The 22,992-nt window shown below is 38.9% G+C and overlaps 1 protein-coding gene across 1 annotated transcript in view; it reads left to right on the top strand.

Annotated features, from left to right (window-relative positions):
- The window catches only part of AKAP6 (A-kinase anchoring protein 6), a 356,374-nt gene that overhangs the window by 98,680 nt on the left and 234,702 nt on the right, over window positions 1-22,992 (top strand). The window contains exon 4 of the mRNA XM_023514406.1: window positions 20,421-20,543. Coding sequence (XP_023370174.1) covers window positions 20,421-20,543 — 123 coding nt within the window. The remainder of the gene's footprint in view (window positions 1-20,420; window positions 20,544-22,992) is intronic.

Below are 22,992 nucleotides of genomic sequence, written 5' to 3'. Positions count from 1 at the left end.
TAGGTAAAGTCCCTCTTACAATTGTGTCCTGCTGCCAAGAGATGTGCCATTCACTGTGACCTCCCATCCCTCTCTCTCCTCACCTCTCCCCACTTGCTCATTCCCCTACTCCCCCCTTGTATTAGCTCATCTAATGCCTCCATATTAGAATCGAGTACATTGGATTCTTCCTTGTGACGCTTTACTGAAAATGTGTTCCACCTCCATCCAGGTTAATACAAAAGATGTAAAGTCTCTGTCAATATGTATATTTTTATTTGATCTTCATAGCCATTCAGTGAAGAAGGCAGGTCATACCAGATTAGTCTCCCATTACAGAGCTGGAAACAGAGGTTCAGGGAGCTTAAGTGGTTTTTCCCAAGCTAAAATAAATATATAGTTAAATAAATAGAAAGAAAGATCATTTTGCTTAGAAAGCTGAGACACAAACCCATGTATTCTGATTCTTAGTCCAGTTTCCTTTTATAGCATTACATCACCTCTCTGAACAGGGTCATACTATCTTCCTCTTTGGGAGACTGTGAGTAGGAAGAACAAAAGGTTCCAGAGTCAGCCACATTGGATGGAGACTATTGAGGATATTCTCCCCGAATCTTCCAGGATATTCACTGTTGAGCACTACTCTGGGAGCAGCATCATGCTAGACATTGGATAAAGTAGAGTGCATATGGACAGAATAACCAGGAATAAGAAAATGCACATTTATAAAACAAAGAGGGAAAAGTTAGCAGAAATATTTAATAATAACAACAACATTTTATTAAACATTTACATATTTCAACTATTTATGTGTCCAATCCTCACAATAACCCTAATATCAACCCCTTTTATGGATGAGGTGACTGAGCTGAGAGAGACCAGGGCACACACTATTAACTGAATGCTCTCATGCCTCTCTGTAAGGAAGCCGTTGATAAGTACTGCAGTAAGCCCTGTAGTAATGTGGAGAAGACATACTATCTGTGCAGCTAGGGTTTACCTGGGAAGTGCTTGCAAAGTACTAAACTTTGAGTTGGGCTTTGAAGGATGTGTAGGAAAGTGGGCATTTGATGGCAGGTTGACAGGTGTGTGTTCCTGGGTGTGTGTGGGGGGTGGCATAGTGCAGGGCAGGCAGTGCCACCTCAGTAAAGCATTCCAGGAGATGTATCTTTTGGGGGATAGACACTTGGGGCATAGCACAAGGTCCACTTCTCACATTATAGACTTCCTTCTTACACTAGATTCTCCAAACTTGTCCTGGAAGATTCTGGCTTTGTTAGGTTAGACTGAGTGGTACCTGTGACTGTATGTATGACATAGCTGAGCCCGTTTCTCCACAGAGATATTAATGTCTTCAAATGCCAGATTTTGGCATCTGAACTACAATTCAATGACTCAGCATTGTTGCATGTTGTCTTAGGGACACCCATAACCCAATTTTAAAAACTTCTTTAGTACCAGCTAAGGATATCCTTTCACATAAGTTATTTTGGATTCAGTGCAGCAAATATGTAGATCTGAAGGGCTTGTTCTTTGTAACCAGGCTGGGTAAGATTCCAGTAAAGGGTGTGCCTAATTCTGTGGTTGCACAAAGCTGGTCGCCATTGCTCCTGCCCAGAGATGGAGCTGGAAAGTGGTGGTTAATACCTGTTTACCACGAAGGTTGAGACATTTTTCCTTGGGTTAACTTGGTACTAATTTTTATCCTTTTTTCTAAGAGGTAAAATGGGTCTAGACAGGGCCCATCAATCCTCATTTTGATTAGATGTTGACATATCAATGCTTCCTTCCTCATTAAGATAGGTATTTTTCTTTATTGTGATAAAACACGCACAACAAAATTTACCATCCTAACCACTTTTAAACTTACAGTTTAGTGGTGTAAAGAATATTCACATTTTTGTAAAATCGGATCTTCAGAACTTTTTCATCTTATAAATCTGAAACTCTTTATTCATTAAACAACTCCCATTTTCTCCTCCCCTGCCCAACCCCTGGTAATCACCATTCTACTTTCTGTCTCTATGATTTTGATGACCCTAAGGGCCTCATATAAGTGAAATCACGTAGTAATTATGTTTTGGTAACTTTTATTTCACTTAGTGTAATGTCTTCAAGGTTCATCCATGTTGTAGCATGTGAGAGGTTTTCTTTCTTCTTTAAGGCTGAATAATGTTCCATTCCATGTAGTTATCACATTTTGTTTACACCTCTATCTACCTGGGGACATTTGGGTTTCTTCCACATCTTGGCAATTGTGAGTGCTGCTGCTCTGTACATGGGTGTACAGACATCTCTTTGAGACCCTACTTTCATTTCTTTTGGGTATATGCCCAGAAATGGGATTGCTGGATTATATGGTAGTTCTATTTTTAATCTGTGAGAACCTACATATAGTTTTCTGAAGTGATTACACAGTTTTGTAATCCCACCAGCAGTACTCAGTGTTCCAATTTATCTATCTCCTCACCAATACTTGTTACTTTCTAGGGTCTTTTTAATAGTAGCCATCCTAATGGGTGTGAGATGATAAGTCATTGTGTTTTTGATTTCATTTCTGTGATGTTTAATGATATTAAGCATTTTTTCATATGCTTGTTGGCTTGAAAAGTAGTAAAGAGAGACTCTTGTTTTGGAGTCTAGGCTACGCTGCTGTAAACAAAGAGTCCCCAGAATGCAATAAAATAGAAGTCTCTGTCTCTTTCACTTAACAAGAGGCAGACAGTCCAGGGAAGATAGTCATATTCCTTTTCCCTCTTGCTCTTCTTCGGCTCACCAGTAGCTTGTCTGGGTTCCAGCTCACAGGAATTGGAAATGGAGGGCAGCTAGCATCTTTTTATGAATATGACTTAGAAGTTTTACATGTCACTTTTGCTCACATCTCACTGGCCCACACTTTGTCACATGGCATCATCTAATTGCAAATAAGTTTTAAGAATGAGCCTCTAGGCTACCAGTATTGGGAGAGGGATGTCTCTTTAACTGCTGGTTAGAATAAATTTTGCTAAAAGGAAGAGGAATATAAGGTTAGAAAGAATAGGGCCATGGCTTGGCACCCATACCTCAGTGGTTGGGCTGCTGGCCACGTACACCGGGGCTGGCAGGTTTGAACCTGGCCCTGGCCCGCTAAACAACAATGACAGCTACAACAAGGGAATAGCCAGGCATTGTGGCAGGTGCCTGTAGTCCCAGCTACTTGGGAGGCTGAGGCAGGAGAATTGCTTGAGCCCAGGAGTTTGAGGTTGCTGTGAGCTGTGGTACTCTACCTAGGTTGACATAGTGAGACTCTGTCTCAAAAAAAAAAGAATAGGGCCAAAATATGAAGAGCTTTGAATTCTAGGTGTTTGCATAGCTTAAATAAATACTGACTAATGTTACTCAAACACCTTGGGCCAAATCCAATTTAAGAATTATAAATCGGGCAGTACCTGTGGCTCAAAGGAGGTAGGGCACCAGCCCCATATACTGGAGGTGGTGGGTTCAAACCTGGCCCTGGCTTAAAAAAAAAAAAAGAATTATAAATCAAGGTTTTTAAAGACAAGGCTACAAAATTCTGTCCCTTTTCTTTCTTTCCCTTTCCTTTCTCTCCCCTCCCCTCTTCTCTCCTCCTCTTCTCTCTCTCTTTCTTTCTTTCATATCATAATATTGAGGTACAAGTGTTCCTGTTATACGGTTATCTTGTATAATGCCTATGTCAGGGATTTGAGTGTGACCATCACCAGAATAGTATTCATCTGTATGCAATAGGTAAGGTTTTATTCCCATGCTCACCCTCCTGCCCTCCTCTCCTTTTGTTTTTTCATGTCCTTTATGTTGCTTACTCTTAATATAAAATTCTTATTAAGGATAATAGGAATCTTTTTTGTATATTTTACTTGTTGAAATGCCAGGAAACAAACTATGAATTAACATTGCTAACGGCTTTGTTGACACAGCATGTCAAGGTCATTGCTGAAGGTTGTTCTAGGAGAACCAAAGGGATCCAAAGCAAATTCCTTCATGGTAAACACGCTAGGAATGTTTTAGTCCTGTCTGGTTTCTGCAGAGCCGTCTTCATCAATGATGATTTAGCACCACCGTGAGGCCGTAGCCAGTCACTGCACCTGGTTGTTGGCTTATGAAATACATAGGAAAGATGATCTGCCCTTTTGTTTGCAATTTTGAACGGAAATAGTTCTTTGTAATTTTCTTGGTAGGGAAAGGCTATGATTTGAGAACATCTTTTTATATTAAGATGATGCTAATACCTAAAATGCATTAGATAGAAAATATTTCTGTGATGATGAAAATCAAAAGAGGAATAAACTCAATGTTGCATGTTTTTAATTCAACTAAAATAATTCTTATGATATTAGTCAATTATTTTTTAACCTTAGGCCTAAAGTAATAACCTTACATTTCTTTTAGGATGTTTAGAAAAGATAACAATTTAAAAAACAAAACAAAACCTTGACGTTTATTACCCCCTTGCAACGCATCAGCCAAGGTGCTAAGGAGTTTATTCATTTAATACACCACCTCATTTAATTCTCAGGAAAAAAATTCCTTTTAAATGCAGATGATGTTATATCATATCCTCATTTTATCAATGAGGAAAGAGAGACATAGAGAAGTTAGAAATTTACTCAAGGGTAGGACTTGAAGGCTGGAACTTAGGGCTCAGTTTCCAACCACAATTTTTAATCATAAATCCTTGAATAAATCAATTAAAGTTTACTGTATAAGCCACCTAGTCTTCAAAATGAGATGTTAATTATGCTTTTTCATGCCTCTGCCCAGATTACTGTATGAAATTATGAAGAGCACAGGCTTTGCTGTAAACTCTAAAGTTAGCTACATAAGCATGAGTCTTGGTTGGGGACAGTGGCTTATGCCTATAATCCCAGCACTTTGGGAAGCTGAGATAGGAGGATCACTCAAGGCCAGGAGTTGGAGGCTGCAGTGAGGATACCACTGCACTCCAGCCTGACTGACAGAGTAAAACCAACACTGTCTAAAAAAAGAGAGGGGGGAGGGAGAAAAAAAAGTCTCATCATTACTGTGACTTCTACATATCCAGAAAATTAGCATCAACTATATTGAAAGAACTAGAATAAGAACCTGAATTCTGCCTCTAAGTAGCATTGTGACCTTGGAAACTAAACTTTACAAGCCCTCAATTTTAAAAAATAAACATTAATAAATGTTATGAGAGACTAACTGTGAGGAACCATGCAAAGAAAAGCTAAAGCAGCCATTTCTCTGTGAAATGTTCCTTGGGATATGTCACTTCATATGGCTGGCTTTGTGTTCCAGGGAACTCTGGGTGAATTTGAATTCCCCTTGGAAGATTCTAATGGTGAGTGAATGTGAAGCTATGACATTAATGAGCCTGGAGGTATGAAACTATTTGTGCTGCATTCCTAGCACTGTACTATGATAAGAACCAGACATCTTAAAGGAATTTGGGGTCTGGCTAGAGTTTAGAAGATGCCAAGAGACCAGGGCCAGCGGTGACAGTAAACAAGTGAGCAACCCAGTAAGAATTAGATACAGATTACCCTGAATTTATAGCAAATAAGGTCATGTAAATGAAACAAATTGGAAACGTTTGCTTTGTCAGATTTGGCATTGGGTTGTCTTAAAAATTACCCCTCAGCCCTGAGGCTTTTTGCTCTTTTCAGATATATGGGGGAAAATAATTTCAAAAGTGTGGGTTTTAGCTAGGAACAACAGCTCACACCTGTAACCCTAGGACTCTGGGAGGCCGAGGTGGGTGGATTGCTTGAGCTTAGGAGTTTGAGGTTATTGTGAGCTGTGATGCCACAGCACTCTACCCAGGGTGAAAAGAAAGTGTGAGTTCTGTGTCAAGGTCATTCATGATGCCATACCATATCAGAGGCTGTGAAATTTACTATCTAAAGATGAATGGTGAATAAGCTACTTTATCCAGGAAAGGGCTGCTATGTACTTTCCAGGTTTATGAGGCTCAGTGCATTGCTTTTTAGGAGTGGCTTTGCCATTTGCCTTCATGCATTAGGGAAATTTTTAGTATTTTCTTCTTACTGTGTTAAGAAAATCAAACCGGAGAGGAATCATTTATAGGCAGTGCTCTGATATTTTTGGATTTGTCTGGAGGCCATTCAGCACTACTTGCTTCAGAAAGGGATGTGTGTATGTGTGGGGGGGGAGAGGGAGAGAGGATGGCCATCACAATTGTCAGTCTTGTACTCTCCTTCTACGTGAGGCTCAAAATAAACCTGACAAATTGAATGAACACTTTTGTTTTTCATTTCTTTATTTTCTATAGCATAGAGAAGGCTATTTATGTTTTTAAAATACTGTTTTATTAAAGCCATTTTTCATATCCTTTCCTTACTATGTCTCAAGTCATATATGCCATTGTTTTGTCCTGCTTTCCTTCCAGTCTTCCTTTCTGTCTTATTTATTTATTTATTTATTTATTTATTTATTTTTGAGACAGAATCTCACTCTGCCACCCTGGGTAGAGTGCCCTGGCATCAGGCTCACAGCAGCCTCAAACTCTTGGGATCGAGCAGTCTTCTTGCCTCGGCCTTCTGAGTAGCTGGGACTGCAGGCATAAGCCCCCGTGCCTGGCCCCCTTACCATTGTTTTCAAGAGACTATTGGCCAGGGTTTTCTTAATAACATGCAGATCACATGAAAAATCAAATTGTGCCCTCTTTTTTTCTGTAGACACTTATTTACAGAGAGTTCTAGAATAGCCTTGCTTGAGGTACTAAAAAATATGACCATTCAGAAAAGTAGTAGCTGGAACAGGTAAAGGGAAAGGACGGAGTATTTGATACTAGGAGATTTCTGGGGCAGTGAATATAATGAGTTGGGGGTGTTGGTGCTGGATGGATGTGAAGCACGGTGTCTGAGAATGTGTGCTTTGGGGCCATATTGCCTAAATGCCAGCTTAACACCTCTGTTACACTTATTACCTGTGCTGTTTTGAGCAAGTGACTTAACTTCTCTGTACATCAGATTCTTTCTCTGCAAAAGAGTATTAAAAGGTATACCTATCACAAAGAGTTGTCCAAATTAATTATCTTAAAACGTGCAAAGAGCTCAGAATGGAACCTGGAATGTGCAAGTACTCAAAAAATGTTAGCACTTGTGGTTATGATTGTTATTATTACTACTGTGGGAGAGAAGGGGTCAGGTCTTAGCAGTCATTGCATAGAGATGAGTCTGGCCTTTTGGAGTCAAATGCCACCACCTTATTTTCTTTTCTCACCTTCAGCCTCCTAGTCCTTGTGACACTTTGGCCTCCTGCATGGTTCCTCTCAACAGCCACCGCTCTCTCTTCTTGGAACCTGTGATGACCAGCCCATGAGACTGTGCCTCTCTTCTCCATGAGACTCTAGGCCTCCTGCCTTGACAGATGATTCGTATATTGTGTTAGAGACAATTCTCCTATAATTGGGCCAATAATTTTAGTTAATGCACTTCTTTGACATCTTAGGAAGTTTATGTAAGGGAATTTATGCTATAAATGGGTGCTCAGACAAATACAAACAACATTCTAGTTTATAATGTTGTCACACCACAACCTTATAAATAATCTGTACTTATTTCCTTATAATTTGTATTTATACACAGAGTTGTCCTTTAGTATTCATGGGGGATTTGTTCCAAGGTCCCCTACATTTACCAAAATAGGTAATGCTCACATCCCTTATATAAAATGGTGTAGTATTTGCATAAAACCTACGCACATCCTCCCATATATAAATCATCTCAGAATTACTTATTATATATAATACGATATAAATGCTATGTATATAATTGTTATACTGTATTGTTTAGGGAATAATAACTAGGAAAAAATGTGGGTATATGTTCAATACAGACATAACTACTTTTTTTTTTTTCTGAATAAGTTTAAAACACTTTTTTTGGAGATAAGGTCTCACTCTGTTGCCTGGGCTGTAGTGCAGTGGTACAATCATAGCTCACTGAAGCCTCAAACTTCTGAGGTCAAGTATCGTCCTTCCTCAGTCTCCCAAGGAGCTGTGACTACAAGCACGCACCATCATGCCTAACCAACTTTTAAAATTTTTGTAGAAATGGGGTTTTGCCATGTTGCTCACACTGATCTTGAACTCCTAGCCCCAAGCAATCCTCCTCAGGCAATCCTCAGCCTCCCAAGTACTGGGATTACATTCATTGCCCCCAGCCTTTACTGAGTATTTCTTGATCTGTGGTGGTTAAATCCACCAATGCAGAACCAGTGGATATGAAGGGCCCATAATGCGTATTTATAATTGTGCACTTGTAAATCACAATTCCCCCAGCACTCTGGCAACTAGAGGCAGTATGTTATGGGAACAAAAAGGCCCTCCAATAGGCCTTTGAATTGTCCCTCAAACCCGTCACTGCTAAAGATAGAAAACTGAAGAAAATGTGTTGGAAAGTCAGCCATACTTTGAGATGTTTGTTGGGAGGGGAGTGTTTGAGCTGGATCTTGAATGTTAGATATGGTGAGTGGAGGGTGTGTGGAAGAACCTCACGATATAACTGGAAGAGAGAGGTGAATCCTCTGAACATCTCAGGCTTTGAAGGAGGTTCTATATGCAAGAGCCACTGATGCTAGCAGTCAGAAGAGCATGAGAAATTGTTCAGCTCAGTGCCCTCATTTTATAATCAGAACCTTTCTCTCAGTCCAGAGAACTTTCTGTTAGCACATTCTGTCTCCTGGTTATACCAGATCTTGCAAGCTTGTTACAAAGGGACAAAGTACTTTTTTTCCAACATCAACACTAAAATGTTCCCAGTGTCCCACAGCTTTTGACTCTTTACCTTGGTAGCCCTGAGAGTCTGTGAAGAGATTTCCCTTCTATGACTTCAGTTTATATTTAAAGAGTTTCACGGTTGGTTTTTAGGCACAGCCAGTGTTAAGAACCACTGAGGCAGACGACAGAATGGAGGACTAAGGTGAAGAAAATTGAGTGCATGGCATACTCATGAGGCCTCACGATGAGGAAGACACAAGTGTATCCACTTTATACACTGTCCCTAGTTATCTCATCAATTGGATTTCCTCCAAGAATCCCGCACTGATGCCCTGATTCTGAGTTGAATGCTTTCCCAGTGACTCTTGAGCACTTGGGATCATCTGCAACAGAGGTTCTCAGAGTGTGGACCATTAATTTCTAGGGGTTCTCAGGACCCTTTCAGGGGACCACAAGGCTTTCAAATGCCAAAATGTTATTTGTCTTTTTGCTCTCATTCAGAGTATACTGGAATTGTCCAGATGCCACAAGACATATGATACTGTGATAGATTAAATGCAGAAGTAGAAATAGTAATACAGCTGTCTCATATTAAGCTAGACATTCAGAAGATTTTCATAAAGCTAAAAGAATGCCACTCTTTTCACTTTTTTGGAAAACATAGTTATTTTTATAATAATGTATTATTTATGTTAACAGGCAATAATTTTTATTTAAAATTATTACATATTTTTGTCCTAAAATAAACATTGATAGATATGAGCCAAAGAAGCAAAGGCTTTCTGGGCTCTTAATAATTCTTAATAGTATAAAGAAGTCCTGAGAATAAAAGTTTGAGAACTACCTGTCTACAATATTACACATATCATATTTTATGTATACTCTGCTCTGGACTTTTTAAAAGAAGAATCTGGGTCATTTATATGTGAGTCCTGGGCCACAAGGCAATTTCTGATAAACTCATGATAACTCATGATAAACTCAATAAATAATTTTTGAATAAAGGACCTAATACACTAAAGTGACCAGATTTTAACATTGGTAAAGCAGGACACCATTGAGGGGGGGAGGGCGGGGCCTGACAACAATGCAAACTTTGATAAGCAGTTCTTGATAATCAGTTCTCAACAATTATTTGTTATTGTTAAAGTTTAACATTATAAAATTAACAAAAATAATATAAAACTCATATCCTGGTGAAATAACCACATGGCAGCCAAAAACTGTATATTCCCTTCCTGTTCTCCCATGTTCCCTAGCTTGTTGTGCATTCTTTCCAAAAATCGGACTTTTTAAAAATGCTGCAGGACGTGGGACAAATTGTTAAAAATCAGGACTGTCCCACCAAAAGTGGGATGTCTGGTCCCCTTACTCTAGAGAGGGGGTGGCTACTTATTTGTTCCAAACAGTTTGGGTCCTTCTGAGCTAATTGTCCTTGCCTAGAAGCAAGGGAGGGAGCAGTTTCCTTCTGATACTGATTCCACTTGCCCAAGATGGGAGTAGGGAGTTTACATTAGCCTTTTCAATTCCAAATGAAGTTACTTAACCTCTTCATTCCCAAATGGAGTTACATTAACCTTTTCAGCAGCCGAAAAACTGTATATTCCCTTCCCATTCTCCTGCTGTTCCCTAGCTTGTCGTGCATTCTTTCAAAAAATGGGGACTTTTTAAAAATGCCATGGGACGCGGGACAAATTGTTACAAATTGGGACTGTCCCACCAAAAGTGGGATGTCTGGTCACCTTATAATACACTCACATGTGTATATATGCTTACATGGAGTTTAAACAAAAAAACAGTTCAATCCTTACATCAGCTGGCCTAATGCTACCTGATCTAAATAGTCTATACCATCAACTAAACCAATAATATTCTGAAATTTTGCATTATTCTTGAAAATTCTAGTTCTACCTTTTTCTTTTTGACCTCCAGAAACCTTGTCCAAAGGATGTCTTGAAAACTCTAAAATGAGTAATTAGAGTTCTATCCCTGAGGACACACTCCTATATTCATCGGGCTTCATTCCTTGCTGGCGTGTGTGTTATCAGCCTGGTACTTAACCTTTCTGAGTCTCACTGTCCTCATCTCTACAGTGGAGGAGGCTTAGATGGGTTCTGAGGGCCATTTGCAGGCTGGGTCTATGCGTCTGTTCTCTATGGTAACTCTTCTCTACTCTCCTTTAATCCTTTCCAAGGAGATGTATTTAGACAATACTATTTTCCGTCTTCTCGGCCTTAGTGATAACATAACTGCCAAGTTGTCATTACCCTTTCCTGACTTGCTGCCCTCAAGTTCCCTGGTAGAAAGTGGGCCATAGCATTTTCTTGATCATTCAGTATCATAAACTCTCCACATGGAGTTCTAAAATTTTTCTAAAAATAATAACTTTGTTATTACTAAAGAACCTGTTATTACTAAAGAACCTATATGTTCCCTGAGAAAATTTATAATATTTAAATAAATGATTGAACAATTACTTGTGATCTTTTGAACAACTTTAATATTATATAAACACTCCCACCTTGTCATGGGCATTCCTGTTCCAAATACTGATTGTCAAGGAGGTTTTACTAATCAGGAAAGTATTCAGTGTTAACCTAAACACGGGATTGTGACAATGTTTTTACCTCTGCACTTTAGTGTCCAGGAGTGAGCCAACTATTGTCATTCAAACTTTTTGGACATATCTTAAGTGTTGTTTATTAAAAGTGGTTGTTTAGGCCCCTGAAGATTAGGGGAGACTTTGAGCTATAGAGAAAGGAGAAAAGGAATGAACAAGGATAAAGAAGGGAGAGATAGAGAGAGGAGAGGAAAACAGAAAAGAGGAGAGAGAGAGCAAGGGAGTGGAGAGGCTACAAGAAGGAAGAAGAGAAGAAAAAGGTGGAAGAGAAACAGTCAAGAAAGAAGGAAAAAGGGCTGAAAAGTGAGTGTATAGTATGGGAAGGACCAAGAACAGGGCTGTGATGGTTGAGTTATGTGGCAAGGCTGGAATTCTCACAGAGACTTGGGAAATAAGAATGAATAACAGATCATTACTGTCCTTTGTTTCCTCTCTGTGTACCCTGTGGGAAGAAGTCTGTTAGAGAATATGGCATAGTAGCCCAGAGCTTGGAATCTGAAACACAACTATTTAAGAACCATTTAATGGGCTCGGAGCAGTGGTTAGGGTGCTGCCCACATACCCTGAGGCAGGCGGGTTCAAACAATAATGAACAACTGCAACAACAACAACAAAATAGCCTGGCATTGTGGTGGGTCCCTGTAGTTCCAGCTAGTTGGGAGGCTGAGGCAAGAGAATCTCTTGTGGTGAGCTGTGATGCCACAGAACTCTATCCACGGCGACAAAGTGAGACTCTGTCTCAAAACAAAACAAAACAAAACAAAACAAAAAACCATTTAATGGCTTTATGACCTTGAATAAATTATATAGCTTCTTTACGCCTAGGCTCCTCATCAGCACAATGGAGAAATTTGTGACTATTTGATAACTTCATAAGTTATTAGAAGAATAGCTAGTAGATAGAGCACAAAGGTTAACTATTGTTATTTGTAGTACTGAGTATGACAGCCTACAATTAAACCATTATACTACATAATTCTCAAATCTAAGGTGTGAACAAAAGTCCTCATTTGACACTTTGAGTCCAATAACGATGATCTGATCTGCATGTCCAGTGCCTTTGGAAGACGAGGGGTGCTCCAGGCCAGGCCTCACCTGGAGGAAGTCAGCAAAGCTTTGGGGCAGTTAGACTACCTGGAATCACCCCCAGCTTTACTCCTGACTTACAGCTGTATTTAAGCTTCTCTGGGCTTCACTTTCCTCCCTATAAAATGGAGAGTGTGGGACTCTTACTTTGAAGAATTGTTATGAAGATTAAGTAACTACCTAGCACATAGTAAGCAAGTGCTCAATTAATATTAAGCTGTTACTTGTTCCAGTTTATTCCCATTTCCTTTATTCATAACTATTTTTCTTACATATTGATGACATGCATTCCAGTTTTTTTTCCCTTACAATCATTGATCATTTCTTTTTATAAACCCATAGAGAGCGACTGAACTTTGCTGGAGGAAAACACCTTTCCATCACAAAGATCAGGAATTTTTCTGGGTTCTTCTTTTCCCAGTTGTAACCATTGTTAATAGTAGTTTAAGAAATAGTGGATTCAGCTCAATTGATCCCTTCTACATGATACTGAGTTCAGAATAGAACTTCCCACCTGGTACATTTTAGATAATACCACTCCATGCCTTTTTTGCTGTCTCTTCCTTACTGACAGTTTTATCTTGTTCTAGGACAATTTTATTAGGAATATTTTTATATTTTAAAGCCATCATTCTTTAGAAAAGAAACTAAATATTTCATAATGCATTTCAGCATTGAGGGTTTTGTGTGTGTGTGTGTGTATGGCATCAGAGTTAACAGTGCCTGAAGCCATTTCATTTTCTCTTCAATCTTTGTTCTAAAAGTACACACCATTTTATCTCTTCTGGTAATTACCTATATTGCGTTGGATTTTCTGGGAGGAATGTGGGTAGATGAGTGAGATGGTGGAGTCCAAAGCACCACTTTTAACACTCTAGCTAGTACCCTACCTTGAGCCTCTGGCTCTTGGTGGCATATTAAGTACAAAGATAGGTGGTTGGGAAAAGCAGATTGTATTTGAGTGCTGTTGTACGAATATCTAAATTAGACATTTCATATAGAAACTATGTATACAATAATTATGTGCAAAAATGGAAGATTAAACATATATGTTGGTAAATACACATGTAAAATCTGGATGCAAAATTTTTCTTCTAAGTGGAGTTCTAATTTTACTAGTTGTTAGAGCCTAAATAGAGCTCTACTGTGGGTAAGAGGATTGTGATGTCCTTTAGCTGCTATTCTGTGGTAGCCTCATTGCTACTGTACAGATAGGCTCCAAAGAATGTGACCCGTTTTGAAAAGTTAAGCCAGATTATTCTTAAACTTGTGCTGGTTAATGTAGAAATCCCCTTCAGATCCACTGGTGGAAATAAGGGTGGTGAAATTCTTGCTAATCTACAGGTTCGGGCACTGCCCCCTCCGTACAACCTCGTGGGTCATGTGAAACAAAAGCCCTGGCTCCCTCTTCTGAATGCCACCTCAGAATGGGACTGTGTGGGGGCTTTTCCTATTCATGTCCCCTCTAGCACCTAGCACATTGCTGTAGGCTTAGTGAATAATAATAATAAAAATTCAGTAAATGACATAAAAGATCAAATTGGAATGTATTGATTAGGAATTATTTTTAAAAGCCATTTATCAAACCCTTGTTTTACATCAGACTTTAAAATATGTTTTCTCTCACAGTCCTCTTGTACCCTCAGGAGGAGTATTATTGCCCCTGTCTTGGAGATGAAGGCGCGGAGGTTCAGAGGCATTAGGGAGCTCATTTGCTTATACCTGGAATAAAAGTCAGTTTTACCCAACTGAAGTGACTGTTCTCTTAACATTATCTTAACCCTGGTTCATGATGAGCATTGTTATATATTTTTTCCTTTTCCTCTTTTAATATACTATCCCTCAATTAATCCTCACAATTAATCCTCATTTAAATGCTTTTTGAGTTCTAATTTCTGCCAGGGACATGGATGAGCTGTTAAATCAGCTGGCCATTCATGATTTCATATGGGGCCAGCTGAACACCGAGGGTGCAGGTACTGAGTTCACTGCCTTCTGACTGTAGGGGGTGGGCAGGTCTCTTGGCCTCTTAGGCCTCTATCTTCTCATCTGTATAATGCAAATGACAACAGTACCCACTACACAGGGCTGTTTTGAGACTTACATCAACTCTGGGATGTAAAATACTCAAAACAGGTCCTGGCACCCAGAGAGTGGTATCTGAGGGTCAGTTATTGTTTTAGCTAGAATTATCCAGATGAAAGCATTCATGGAATCCTTTAACCTTGGAATACTAAGAGGTGGGTACTTTTTAATAGGTTAAAAGAGTCAGCAGCAGAGCCAGCCTATTTTTTTTTTTATTAGATCATAGTTGTGTACATTAATTCTCTCATAGGATACAGTGTGTTACTTCTATATACAGTTTGGAAAACTCTCATCCAGGTGGCCAACATAGCCATCATGTCTTTCTCATAATTGTTATGCTAAGAGGTTATATTCAACCTATAGACAAATATTTTTTAAGAATAAATCTAATGAAAATTGTCTGCTTCTTGGATGCTTTAAAGCACGTCCCCGTGAGAAGGTGGCTAACTTGATCCCAAACTAGGTCAGACATCACACGGATTTCTCTGTCTGCTAGGGAATGTTAGTCTTTCTAGGACTGAATAAACTCCTGTTTACATACACATTCAAACAACTAACACCTAAAGGAAATGAGCAGATCCTGGGGGTTCTAACCTGCCTGGGGAGAACCCAGGGCCATCTCCTCTATGATTAAACTGAGTCAAGCTCGTCTATAACTAAGGCACTGGCAGAAAGGGCTCACTCAGATATAAATCCCTTAAAGTTTTCATTTAACTCTTCTGTAAGATAGAAATGAACTTGATGGTGGTCTTAGCTTACTTCAAAAGAAAGTATGTGTTTTTTGTCAAACATTTAGCCTTATCACAAATCCCTTTTCATAAAAAATAACAGAGAATAGTGAATGTGAAGGGGGACAGACATAGAGCTTAGGGGATGTAATCTCAGAGCCGAGACTGTAGGGTTGGGAACAATGTCGCTTCTCTGTCACTGGGATCTGATGCTGTGTTCTAGGAGTGCTGTCTCTAGAGGGCAGTTGGGCTGTGAGAGAAAGTGACTTTGGAGCGTTCAAATCCCGTCACTCATCTTCTCTAACCTTCTGTTCCTCATCTGCAGAATGACCAGAATCAGCGCCACTGCCCAGAGTTGTGGTGACAACACACGGTCTACTTCCTGTTGTATATGTCCCCTTTCCCTTTGTAGAGAAATAGTTGTCGATTTTGTTTTGGTCTAAAATCACCTAATCCCATTAAAAAAAAAAAATTACCCGTAGACTTTCAGCCCCGTATCTGGTTTCCACTGTGTCACTGTTCTCTGGCCCTGTATCTGGCACGAGGAAGATCTTCCTCCTTATTCCAGCTGCGTCTGACAGTCTTGCCAAAGGATGAGGGAAATCACCCTGGAGTTTACATTCACCGAAAGAGGCTCATTGCAGGGAAGAAATAGGTAAAAAAGGACGTAATGACTATTCTTCACTTGTCATGAAAATGTGGCTATTTGCAAAATTTGACTGCAAATTTTCCCTCTGAAAATAATCTTTAAATGTAGTTTAGCCAGCTGAGGGCTCCAGCAAATTCTTTTTCACAAATTGGTAAGTGTCCATTTGCCTGCACTTTCACCATGTTTGTTAGGTTTTTATAGAGATGGATGCTTTAGAAAGCTTCAAAGCTGGTTTTTTGTTTTTTTTTTTTTTAAAGCACCTCATGAAGAAACTTTCAAAATGCAAATATATTTGGCAGTGGGAGGCGTGCTGCCAGGTCGTGGTAGCAGAACCAGCTGCTGTTCCATTTTCTCTGCAAGTTTGATGACTGGCATTTCTTCTTGAGTTTGAATACTGACTTGGCTCCGCTCGAGGGTTTAAACATCTCCGAGCCTGTATCAAATATGCGTGTGCCCAGGGACCCACTCAGAAGGAAACAGTTAAGCTGTGAGAGCGAGTAGGGGAGACTGGGGCTTGTGGAATGAGTCACCTTCTGCATGCTCATGGACAGCCTGGCAGAGGCAGAAAAAAGTAATGGAAGAAGAGTAGAAAGGGGCAACAAGAACATTGGTGGTAGAAAATGACAGGGCTGAGGCTTAATAGATACTGTGGCAAGAGTTTGAGCAATGAAGGCTAAAATGTGGCTTTTCAAAGGTTTGTACTTCAGCGTGTGGGAGAGAGTTAAATGTGCATAAAATGTGCTTTTTATATAATGCCGTGGAGGGAGGCATTGGATTATATCAAGGAGAAAATCTGATCTTATTGTCGTTTTTGACTTTCCAGGTAAGTGTGAATTCAGAATATTAGAAAAACATGCATCAATAAGTCAATACTAAGAATAGGAGCAAATTTGGATACAGACAAAAGCCTGCATACACCTCATAAGATCCAGGGGAGTATTTCAACTATTTATTGTAAAACTCTTTTTTTTTAAACTATTAAAATTACTCAAATTCAATGGTTAGACATGCTTTATATTCTGCTGAAATTTTTGCCACAGTGACACTTATCTTTGTATTCTCTGTGATGTCTAGTGGTATGTTTTGCACATAGTAGGCACTTAGTAAATATTTGTTAAAAAAATAAATGAACCATCAATATTTATTGTACTAGGATTTAAGTTGTGTTTCATAATCTGGGGTAAAGTTTTTGGGTCCTTTTCGCCATTTCCTTATGTTGTTACTTATGTCAGCCTCATTTTCCTTCATTCACACCACAAAGACTCCAGCAGAGCTTTTGAAAATGAGCATCAAATATTTTTGTATATGTCCAAACAGGAAAACTTCTGCACCTCCACATGATCTGTGTACTGAGTGGTCCTTCCTTGGTCTTTCTAAGGAGAACATCTCATATATAGGGATAGTATACCAAAGACTGGCCACTATACCCTTAATGCTGGTGACAGTATAGATAAAGGGCCTAAGTGGGGTGGAGAAATAGCAGGGGACAACGGTATTATAATTAGATGGCTTCTAGTTTCACTTGCTATCATGATTTTTGTTAATGTTCTTGAGGTTACACATAGAAGCAGGAAGGGAGGTGGAAAGCTAAGATCTCCCTAAGAGGGAGGGGCGCTTAATTTTTCTTACAGGTTAGGAATATTGGGATTTTTCAGGTTTCTTTTGTAATCAAAGAAATTTTAACATTGTCAAGAAGAGAGTTAGGAAAACGCGAACAAATGAAAATTTGTGAAGATGGGATCTAATTCAGAAAATATCCAGAAGGCTGCCAGAAAGAAGCCTTGAGAAGAGAACCTGGTTTCCTCTAAATTAGCCAGCTTCATTTTACTGTCTGGCCAGGCTATACAGAAGTATCATCGAGAAAGTTTCCTCCAGGTCCCATGGGGTTTGCCTACATTGCATCTCCTGGATTTCAGCTAACTATGTAATCATGGTTCTGTTAGTAAATCTGACATACATTGTTTAATACCCTTGGGCTAAGACTAATCTTTTATGAGGAGGAACCAGTGCATTCACATACACACACATTACTTTGTTTCTGAAGGGAGAGAAGATAGTAGTCTGTAACTGGTTATATTTCAAATAACATCTTTTACTATTTTTCTTATTGGATTTAACTAATCATTTACTAAATAGTTTGCTTCCTGACTTAATTTTCTCCCTAAAACATATTTTATATACAGATACAGCAACCTAAGTCCAAACTCAATAGTAAATATTGTCTGATACTACATGTACTATAAAAAACTATGTTCATTTCACAATTAGAAACCATATAGACTGACTTTTCTGAGATGACTGACCATACTTCTGTATGTCCATCAGGTCAGCAAAGGGTCTTTTAGTTTTTCACCAAAATTATGAGTATCAAGAATTAGGACTTAGTTCTAATAGACTCTGTCCTTACTTCTCACAAATTTACTATATACATTTGAAGGGATCTGTAGTAAAAATCAGACATGAATTTGTGACATATCCTGAGTCCTAGGTAGTCTATTAGAAATAGTTAGTTTAGAGAATGATGTTTTGAACAGGTAGGAGGCTCTCCTGAAAAGATTGAGCTTGAATATATGTAACTTCTCCATTAAAAGACTTAAGTTTTTATGAAGAAATGAAAAGCAAAGCAACTCTCAAATTTATGGAAATGTAGAAAGAGAGAAAGAGCAGACAAACTGATGCCCTAAATATATGGAAAAGGGAAAAATAAGTTACTTGACATGGATTTCTAACATTTAGAAACAGTTGTAATAGGCAGGTACAAGAAAATTAGGAAAAAGCCTGATTTTGGTGGATCGTCAGGAAACGCGCTTGGTAAGGAAACACATCATGTGACATTCATGACACCTTCTCCATTGGACTCAGTTCACCTCACCTGGAAGAAATCCTTATGAGTGATGACCAAGGAAGGGTCATGGCTCCATGACTTCATTAGCTTAGGGCTGCAGACTAGGACTTTAGGGCCATTGAACTTCTGTATAGTTCCCAGCTCAGCTGATTGTAATTGCATAGATCTCAGTCCCTGACTAATATGTCTCTAAGATGACATTTCTTATTGACTTTGCCAGAACTAGCTGATTAGGATAGAGTTTCAAAATAATATTAAATGAGAAAACCTTCATTTGTAACCTGGTGGTGATCTGTATATTTAGCTGTGGGTGTGATTGTCCTCTGAGATTTGGCACGGTGGGATTAGGCACAGTTTTCCACAGGGAAAGCTTTGGGTAGCATTTATAAACATGGGAAAATATACGATACCCCACTGCATGGGGTGACAGACTGAACTCTACATACACTGACAACACACCAGAGGATGGAAGGAAGTCAGATCTGACTATAGCCTTTCGGCCTGATTTCTGGGTGTTGTCTGCCTTTTTCTCCACCTCCCTCCTCCATACCATTTTCTCTTTTACTAATCATTCTTTTAAGGCAAACCAATTGCTTGAATTAAAGTGTTATAAATCTCAAACTGCTATCTAGGAAAATACTATATGTTAATGACAAAGAACTTCTCATTCTGAGAAGTATGATAAAGAAAACGAATTTCAACCTCTTTTAACTTCAGTCTCATAACATCCTCAGTTAAGCATTAGAAGTATTAATCAAAATTAATCAAATGGCAAATCTGAAGAATAGGTTAAATTTAATAGGGAAACAGCATCCCTACCTATATCTCTGTAAGTACAAATGTAGAAGCCTGCTCTTTCTCCTTATAACCTCCAGGTGGTGCTGTTTACCTAGCTATGGAAAGCAGGAGCCCAGCTTCATTTCCTTTGCTTGGATTTGCAGTTGGGCTTGCTTTCTTTTTTTTTTTTTTTTCTCAAAATATTTTCTGTTTCTGCAGATGTATTCTTTTAAATGGTCAATAAAATTTTATAACCACTGTTTGAAAAATTGCAAGATTACTGTGATTTGTGCTTCCTAGCCAAGAATACTTTTTATGTCCGTGCATACCCAGAATCGGGTGTTTACGTTCATTCATCGGTCCCACTTTCCTTGCTGGTTAGCACCCGGGCTCAGCCACAGATACTTGGGCTGTGGATAGAACTCACCCAGGTTTCTTTAAACACTTATGTGATTTAGAAATATGTTTCTAGTTCAGCTATGGCAATTGAACTCTGTAGGCTTCTGAGTAAAGAACGTTATCTTTGCAGGAATACTTTTATCCCCTGAAACCAGTGTTTCTAGCAAACCTGACCTGATTTGGGGGCAAGGATATGTTTGCCAGATACCGTAAATGTTTTGATGTTTTGAGGTCACCTGTACAGTGACACCCCACAATCCAAATTCCTCCAAAAAGGCTTGCTAGGAGAAAAATGAGAGGGAGAGCATTGGCAGTTTCTTTGCTATTTTGATAGATTTAGGGCCCAGAATAGTAGAAATTCCATCACAACAAAGATGGAACTAGGATGAGAACACAGGGGTATCAATTTCATCATGGTTGAAGTTTGGAATTTTTAGGATTGGCTTTTAAAAAAAAATTAACCAACTAACATGCCTTTCTTGCCCCTTTTCCCTTTTCTTTCCTCTCACAAGGGATTTGTAAACAAGCTCGATGAATTCATTCAGTGGTTAAATGAAGCCATGGAAACTACTGAGAATTGGACTCCTCCTAAAGCAGAGATGGATGGCCTTAAACTGTACCTGGAGACACACTTGGTAGGTCAGATTGTATTGTTTTTGTCAATTATGAAAAGATTTTAATGTGTAGCTTGTTTGTTTATGGAGAATATCTATTTATTTATCAAACATTATTATATGCTAGTGAAACCAAGTTTTAATGGGGTAAACTACAGAAGGTGAAGATTTACAGGTATTTCAAACAATACTATGAAATTGAATCCTCCATATTTCAAGTGACTTTTCAAGGCTTTTTTTTAGAAGGGCAAGTAAATTTTTTTTTTTTTAAAGACAGTGTTAACTCTCTGTTGCCCTGGCTAGAGTAGCCTCAAAATTCCTGGGATTAAGTGATTCTCCTGGCTCAGCTTCCCAAGTAACTGGGGTGTTATAGGCACCCCTTAGCTATTTTTTTTTCTATTTTTGAAAGAGATGGGGTCTAGCTCTTGTTCAGGTTGCTCTCAAACCCCTGAACTCAAGGAATCCTCCTGCCTGAGCCTTTCAGAGTGCTAGGATTATGGATGGGAGCCACTGCACTCAGTCAGGGTAAATAATTATTTTAAAAATACCTGAGAAAATTTTACTAGACCCTTGCTCTCAAAAGTGATGATGGAAGGATTTTTTTTCTTAAAAAAAAATAAATAATTTTGATGACCATTCTAAGCTTTCTAGAATTCTTGTAAAATTAATGAACCTCTCATTATCAAGAGGGTCTACTTCATCTATTCTACACTGGGTTATTTTAATAAAATATTTAAAATGATGATCTCCATCATTTTTGCTGCTGTGTGGGTTTTTCAGCGTATAATTAATACAACTGTCATTACACTCGTTCCTGCGCACAGGGAAAACCATGGAGGGGAAGTGGAAAACACTTGGATGAATATGCTTCTGAATATGTTAGAAGCAAGAATTATAGACTGGGGGACATTTGATGAACCTCATGAGGTTTTTCCTGAATGCTTCAAATGGCCGATATCAATTATGAAGGGGTGGAAACCAAGTAGTGGAGTGTGATAAAGCATGAAGAAAAAGCACGTTGTCACAGGAAATGAAAATTCAAGCTTTAAGGATCTCATCTTTATTCCTTTCACTGATAGCGTAAAATTGACAAAGGCAATGAACATGAATCCTTGGGTACCCAACTGTGGGGTTGATTTCTGCCCCCTTTACACACTCAGAATGAGGATTGAGTAAACATTACGTGTGAGTCCTCCGTGTAAGCTACTTCACAGGGTTCCAGGACGGTTGTTCTCTGTGATGTTAAGTGAGAGAGAAGGGAGAGGCCAGGATGGGGAGAAAAGAGGGGACAGAGAAAATGTTTCAGTTTTTTGGCATTTGTGTTTTGCAGCATGTTTTATATGATTGCAAGAAAAACAGCCTCAAAATCCTATTGCCATATGCAAACAGCCTTGAGGATGATAAAGACCGACAGAACTGTGGGGTGGGGGATAAGTGTGTATTTCTTCCCTTTTTGGAGACCTGGGTTGATGGTGTGTAACAATGCCAGTGACCCTGACCACCTCTCTTGTATGTGGATTTTTAAATACTGCCCTTAGCACTCAATTCCCTGTTGAGCAGAGTTTCAATTTTTTTTTAAAGAGGGCATTTCATAATAGCAAGATAAAGATATTCAGTGCTTTATAATGTAAATTGTATTAATTAGAATGTCAACTTTTCACTGGCATTGTTCTGACAGAAATTCTAATCTGTGTTTAAACAGGAGTGTATGAACTTTATTTCACATCAAGTGTGCTGTCTTAATTTCTCTAGATTTAATATTTTATAGAAAACACACATTTAGTTTTTGAGGTCCCAGAGGGCATGGGGGCATAGAGAGCACTTTAACTCAAGCTTATTTGTTGAAAGCCAGGTTAGGAGACTGTGAACCAAGGTCTTTTTCTCTTTGGAAGTTGGATGATGTGGCCCCCTGGCCAATGAATGCTCCGTTCTCAAATTTAACATTACAGAGTCCTTACTTGGCATCCTTGTGCTTGTCCTCTATGTCCTTCTAGCCCACTGCTGTTCACTGAACTTTTTGTGATGACAGAATGTTCTATATAGCACTGTCCTATATAGGACCATTGCCCTCATCTATCTACTCTGCACTTAAAATGCGGCTAGTGCAACTGAGGAAATATGTTTCTAATAACTTATGCTTAAATTTAAATTGCTGCATGTAGCTAGTGGCTGCTGTATTCTATCTGGCTTTATATGCCACCGAGCTCTTAGAGGCAACCATAATGAATGCAGTATCCAAACCTGCCTCATAAGGACATCATCCAAAATGAGGAAGTCATTATCCACTTTGTTGTGGATTGTTAATGTAGACATCCATAGCAAAGGCTCTTCCTAAGATATTTATCTCTTAAAGAACAGCCTTGTTTCTGCTGAATGATCAATATTTTCTTAGATGAGTTTTCTCTGTAATCATATCTGATTATTTTAGTTGGAATAGAAGTGACATAGGGACATCTTCTTTATTTCTGCT

Source organism: Otolemur garnettii, unplaced genomic scaffold, assembly GCF_000181295.1.
Source record: "Otolemur garnettii isolate 467f Iridium unplaced genomic scaffold, OtoGar3 scaffold00052, whole genome shotgun sequence".
In the NCBI taxonomy this organism is placed as follows: Eukaryota; Metazoa; Chordata; class Mammalia; order Primates; family Galagidae; genus Otolemur; species Otolemur garnettii.
Note: the sequence above shows the minus strand (reverse complement) of the source record. Positions and strands in the feature narration are given on the sequence as shown.